Below are 6,774 nucleotides of genomic sequence, written 5' to 3'. Positions count from 1 at the left end.
TTGAATGGAGAATCTCATAAGATACTCAACCACAGAAGGAAGAAAGTGAAGAAGAAACTTAGCATCTGCTGGTTCCCTCCTCCGCAGAACTACATCAAGTTCAATATTGACGGATCTTCTAGACTGAATCCAAATGGTATGTTCTCAGCTGGCGTGGGGGGTGTAACCCGAGATAATTTTGGTCATACCTTATTATGCTTTGCAATCTCCAAACACAACTTATCTGCTCTCCAAGCTGAAGCTGAAGCACTTAGATATGCACTTCATCTCGCCATCAAGAACAACTTTAGGAAGGTTATTTTTGAAGGAGACAATGAAGCTATCATCAAGCTTATAAATCACAAACATGATGAAGAACCCTGGAAGATCAAGCTCATGCTGGAGGAGATCCAATCCCTAAAGCTCCAATTTGATTTCATCACATTCAACCATACATTGAGAGAAGGAAATCATGTAGCCGACAGGCTAGCCTTCCTTGTTGCCTCTCTCTTCTTTAAATTTTACTTCTGTCAATCCCCCACCCATACTAAACTGTAATTTGTATTTTGATGCTACTGGTTGCCCCTTCCCTAGGGGTTTCCACTTTAAATAAATTCCCCTGTTTACCAAAAAAAATAAAGGACTCAACATTAGTTTATGGTTTACTAAAGAGATCCGGCCACACGTACCAACAGGGGTTGGTCCAAGTGGTAAGCAACTTTGTCCGCATATGGATGCAAAAAAATCACCGCTGGAAGACTCACCTACCACAGCCAGGTGTGCGACTTGGGAAGGAGAAGTAAAGATTTTTTCTTTTCCCCTCCAATTCTAGTAATTATAGGGTAAGTAGAGGGATTTTTATTTGCGTGGCTGCTGCCAAGGGTATGGATTGTGCCATGTCGTTATAATATGATCCAATGGTTGAGAATCAGACTATGGGGTATATTTGTAAATAAAACTTTACATTCAAGATTTAAGTTTTTATAAATTTACAAAATAAGTCCTTTGATCTACCCGATCCCAAACCCCATTTCTGTCACGCCGATCCCAAACCCCCTTTTCTCTCGCACATTCCTTCGATGGTTGAATGAAAAGAAAAGGTAGCTCTCCCTTCCTTCTCTTTCCTCAATTTTCCTTTGTGGGTTTGGAGACATCACACATTTGTTTTTCTTATCTTCAGAGGTGGATCCGTTCTTCATTTGATCCCACATGGATTACCCAACTATCTTGGCATCCCAGGTCTTGTTTTCGTATTTCTTAAACACTATCTTCGTCTTCGTTTAATTCGTATTGTTCTTTGTTATTGAGCTCGTTTGATTGGTGATGTTTGGGGCTCTGCAGGGCTTTTCCATATGAGGGATTTCTGTCAGAACAGGAGTGTGATCACCTCATTGATCTGGTGTTTGACAATTTCATCTTCTTTTACCATGCCATGTCTACCTTAAATATTGATCCGGAAATATCATTTCATTCGTGAATTTGTTGTTCTGTTTTTGGGATTAGGCGAGAGATATGCTTGAGGAATTGGATAATGATTCAGGAAAGAGTATCAAGAGGGAAGGTCGGACTAGCTCTGGTATGTTCCCCAGTAAGGCACAGGTCAATGGTTTCACCATCTTAGCTTCGAGCCTTCGGTTTTGCTATGTTCTCTGATTTCCGACATTGAAATCATGTCTTCTTTGATTTAACTTGGAATGACATCGTTGTAGGGGCTGGTTCTCCCCCGTCGCAACCCCACTCTCATCTTTCTCGACTGGCTCGGCAACACTCATCAGAGACTGGGGGTGGGGGGTTCACAGCCAACACTCGTCTTTCTCCCTTTTCTCTCTCTCTCTGTCTTCTCTCACCCTCTCTGTGAAGCTTGCGCTCTCATAAATTTCCACCAAACCTCTCATTCTTTCATCTCAATACATTAAAGAGAATTGATTTTGAAATTTTGGCGCTCAATATCGGGCACTCATTTGTTTTTGCCAGAAAATCCATAAATTTCTCTTTCTGATCCTATCCGTAAACTTGTTATCGAACGTGAAAGATCTGATCACGTTCATAGTAATCTTTGAATCGATTGATCCTCTTTCTCAGATTAACTCGAGCTTCTGTAGATCCAGATTTATAAAGGAAATGGGGTTTGGGATCGGGTATATCAAAGGACTTATTTTGTAAATTTATAAAAACTTAAATCTTGAATGTAAAGTTTTATTTACAAGTATACCCCATAGTCTGATTCTCAACCGTTGGATCATATTATAACGACGTGGCACGATCCATACCCTTGGCAGCAGCCAGCGGCTGCTGCAAATAAAAATCCGTAAGTAGAGTGAAGTTTAAAAAAATTTCTTCTTTTCAATCAAGGTTTTAAGCTTGCCGCCGTGATCAAACAAGGAGACCAGAAAAATTTGCTGTTGTAGCGCTCTAGGCTTGCCGCCGTCGCAGTATGATTTGGTCTCCTGTTTCTTATTGTGTACAACTACGTTTTTCTTATTTTCTTCAATGTTTCAATTGAAGTTCTTGATAGACCTATTTATTTCCGTATCCGTTTCCGTTTGAACCTGAAATTTTGTTGGAATATTTATACATGAAAGGGCAATACTGATTGTATAAGGTCAAGATTACAATCATCTTGCTTGAGAACCAGACTATCGAATAGAATTAGGTTTAGTTTATTGCTGAGACAGGTTTTAGATGATATTTAATCAAGCTTCGATTGCAAGTTCTTGGGTCGGCTGAATTGATTCAAGAGACTTATATTTTAATTATACATAATTCCCATAAGTTCAGTTCCATGAATCTTCACTGGAGAGTGTTCCACCTTTTGCTGATCTGAGTTCACTATTTTTAGTTAATCGGTTTTATTGCCTCATCCAATCTATAATTTATGGGTCAAAAGGGTTTTGATTTTTTTTTAATGTATGGTCAAAGGATTTTGAATAGGCAGTAGAAATATTACAAAACGAACAAGTTCTGAATCTGTTACCCAACAATTTTGAAGTAAAAATAATTTTAAAGTTTCAAATTTTATTTTACTGTTTTTTTGGGTTGAATACATAAATTAACAAGATGAATTGTTCCGAATTAACCTCTTCTATATAATTCCCTAATATGAGTAGTCCCCCCCTTCTTCCCGGATAGGTCTTCTAACTTGTTTTTATATACTGTTAATGCAGCCCTTTGTCATTCTGTGGCAAATCCTCAACTTGGGTACTCAAACCAGTCTTGTGGGTGGCTAGGCAGGTAGAGAAAAAGTTGGCAATGAACTACTTTTTTTTTTTTTCCTCTCTTTTTCTTGAGATAGGTCTTCCAACTAAGTTTTTGTATGCCTTTTACTGCAGCCTTGTTGCATTCTTTGGTGAATCCTCAACTTGGGTACTCAAACAAGTAATCTGGGTGGTTAGGCAGGTAGAGAAGAGAAGTTGGAGATGAACTACTCAGAAGATTGGAAATCGTTGTGGCCAATTGGCCATGTCTTTGCTCCACCTCTCCTCCTTTCTGGTTCTATGGCGAAATCCTTAGGCCCTCTACTTTTCACTCCATCTCCCGAAACCCTGACTCTTCTCTTCTCGTCGACTTCTCTCTGCCCTCCAATCTTCCTTCCTCGTTCTTGCTCTGTTCTTGAATCCTTGCGATCAATAATTCAACCGTCCAAAGACACCTACATCCACCCCTCCTCCATTTCCGTCGGCAATGACTTCGGTTCTCAAGCTGATGCAGACATAAATCCTTTATTTAATAACAACCTTCAAATACTTCGGTGCCCTGATGGAGACTTCCTACTTTTGTTCCCAACTGGGGAGAATTTTGATCAGATTGGATTTGTTGTGGTGTCAACAAAAGAACCCACCTGGAAAGTTAACCTCAATGCAGATGGTGATATATTTACAATGCCTAATGGGTTCAATCACCGGATTCTTAGAATGTCTGCTACTGCTTCTGTTACTGAGTTCAGTAGTTGGGATCTTTCTTCTTCTGTTGCTGGAGATTCCACTGTTGTTGGTTTGCTATTTGCTTGTACTGTGTATACCATTCATTGGTTCAGTGTTGATGTTAAAAATTCAGGTTCAGAAAAGGGAAGACCAGTTTTAGTTCATTTGGGTATGAAGGAGTTTCATAGCTCTATTGTGAATGCTTGTTGGAGCCCGCATTTGGCTGAAGGGAGTACAGTTTTGTTAGAAAATGGTGGATTGTTCCTGTTTGATCTCAGTTCTTGCTTAGGTTCTATTAATTCTGCTAATGAATTGAAAGAAACCAGGATCAGCATCTCTTGGAAAGATTTTGGTGTGGATTCGGAGACTGAATGGGTGAGCTGTGGATTTGCTTGGCATCCTCGAATCTTGATTGTTGCCAACTCTAAATTTGTTTTCTTAGTGGATATTAGGTACAAGGAAAGCAGTGTGAGTGTTCTAGCTGAGATTGAGAAGCTTGATTTGAATAATTCAAGGGGGACAGATCAATTTATTGCATTCTCTATGTCTGGGTCTGGTGGCTTGCATTTTACTGTGGCAAGTAAATGCTGGCTTTTTCTTTTTGATATTCGCAAACCATTGATGCCTGTGTTGCGATGGGTCCATGGCCTTGATAACCCACGTTATGTCAATGTGTTCAGTTTGTCTGACTTAAGGCAAAACCTTGTAGATGATAAATATGCATGGGCAACTGAATCTGGTTTCGCCATTTTATTGGGTTCTTTTTGGAGTAGTGAATTCAGTTTATTCTGTTATGGACCTCCTGTACACGCTTTAGATGGATCAATGGCACCCAAAATTTCAACATTCTGCAAATCTCTATATGCATGGGAACTCCCTTCAGAACTCCCCTTATCAGGTCGCCAATGCTACTGTGGAGACTGCCATTTAAAAGAGGATTTTTGGAGGACCAGCCTTCCTTCGTGGATTGATTGGCAACAGAAGAAAGAAATAGTTATTGGATTTTGTATTCTTGGCAAAGATTTGCCAGTCCCCTTACCTGAAACAGAATGTGCCAATGGATTTACATTGATTAGACTGATGTCATCTGGGAGACTTGAAATGCAAATGTACAATTCTTCATTTGATTCTCCTGGTGCAAAGTCAGAAGCAGGGGAAGGAATGGTCTTGCAGTCCAAAAATTGTCTTCTATATCATTCCAGTGATCACAAATATAAATTTCCTAGAAAATTTAAATATCTGAAACTTGACTATCTCTCTGCATATTTGAGTTGCAGTCTTGTAGACTTGCTGACTAAAAAGATAAGAAACTCTGGGATTCATCCTACTGAAGCAATTCCATATGATAAAGGCTGCATTGAACTTCCACATGGTAAGTTAAAGGCTGCTGGAGTTGGTCTTGAAGGGTCATTGCTTGTGAGTGACCAAGTTTTTAGTTCCATCAGCTTGCCTACGAGCATACATGAGATTGCTCTAAGGAGATTGTGGACAGGGTTACCAGTTGATCTTCTACAATTAGCTGTTCCTAATCAACCAGAGCTCCTTGAAGTTCTCAGAGAGTTGAAGGTCTCATCAACACTTTTGGATATTCCAAATTTATCTCAGTTGCCGCCTTTTCTGTTTCGAAAGCCCTTGAACCAGAATAATAAGTCATTGCGCAAAGTGCAACATGGTGATGCTGTTGTGGGGCCTTCACTTCCACTTCCTGTTCTGCTTACACTTAATGTGATAGATAAAGGGAAGAACTGTTCAGGTTTCGAGGAAGAAGCAAATGGATATTCTGCCAAGACAGAGATCATCCACCAATGCAATGAAATCTTAAAGGTGGCTAACAGTGTGGCATTGAGAAGATCCCATCCTGTTGTTAATGATTCCTATGTTGTTTCCCTTTCCAGTGACAGAGATGAGGCATGGGTTTGTTCTCAAAAGCTGAGTCAGCCAAAATGTTTCTTCTCTTACAGGCCCCAAGCATTTTCTGATAAAAAGGATTCTATCATGCATTGTGCACAAGATGATCTAGTTCAAGAAAATGAAAAATATGCTACTTTCATATGTAAAATGCATGAAGAGTCTACCCCTGTTTTAAATAAGGATTCTAAGATCCAAGACCTTCCCAATTTCAGTAACAAACAGAATGGATTAGAAATGTTTGATGAGCTATGCCCAGTACAATTGAAATTTGATGGTTCTCCAATAAACTTTGGGGTTGATGAGGTGAAAAGATACAAGCTGCTGAATAGACAGTTCTCAAAGTGGCAAGAAGGTTTTAAACCATATCAAGATTTCTGTAGTCAGTCCAAGCTCCAAAAGCATGTTCCTTGAGCTTTGGTTGTTTTTCAATGTTTTCCTTTGTGTCTCTAACCATGTGGACCATCAACACTCCAGTTCTGCGTCCCTGACGTGATTTTGTTGCTTCTACTGGTTGGGGTGGGATGATCTTTCAAGTAAGTTTATGTCTGTGAGGAAGATTCATCTTGTGACAAGCAAAGGTATTTACATAATATAGCTATTATACGAAATTATACAATCTGTTTCGGTGTTCTATTATGCAAGCTAACAATTTATAAAATGTTTTGGCGACATTCTATTTCCATCCTGTTTGATGTTGCCTTGAGTCAACAGTGATGCTTAAATTCTGTTTCAAACAGTTACTTCTGAGAAAGTTTTCTTTCATTATCTAATAAATTCATCTCTCATTAGGAAGAAGCTGTGTCATCTTCTCCTGTTTGTTTGGAATAAGCTGCTGCTGAAGCCTTGAACAACTCTCTGGAGCTGGTAGTTACACTGGAAGAATTTTACAGAGTATGGGCTGGAAGGAGGTTGAATCTAAACCTGTCTCGCATTTGGATTAGTTTGTTGGAGAAGTGAACTATGA

At 39.4% G+C, this 6,774-nt stretch overlaps 1 protein-coding gene across 1 annotated transcript; it reads left to right on the top strand.

Annotated features, from left to right (window-relative positions):
• The first annotated feature begins 2,327 nt into the window (after window positions 1-2,327).
• On the top strand, window positions 2,328-6,472 carry LOC149022569 (TATA box-binding protein associated factor RNA polymerase I subunit C). Its single transcript, XM_089150618.1, has 3 exons — window positions 2,328-2,411; window positions 3,144-3,210; window positions 3,309-6,472. Exon 3 carries the CDS (start codon window positions 3,396-3,398, stop codon window positions 6,219-6,221), a length of 2,826 nt encoding a protein of 941 aa, XP_089006744.1. The 5' UTR covers window positions 2,328-2,411; window positions 3,144-3,210; window positions 3,309-3,395; the 3' UTR covers window positions 6,222-6,472.
• Window positions 6,473-6,774: the final 302 nt, after the last annotated feature.

The sequence above is a fragment of the Hakea prostrata genome, chromosome 3 (assembly GCF_041222555.1).
Source record: "Hakea prostrata isolate BN-2017 chromosome 3, UWA_Hpros_2, whole genome shotgun sequence".
NCBI lineage: Eukaryota > Viridiplantae > Streptophyta > Magnoliopsida > Proteales > Proteaceae > Hakea > Hakea prostrata.
The sequence above is the reverse complement of the archived record's forward strand: the minus strand, read 5'-3'. Positions and strand labels throughout refer to the sequence as shown.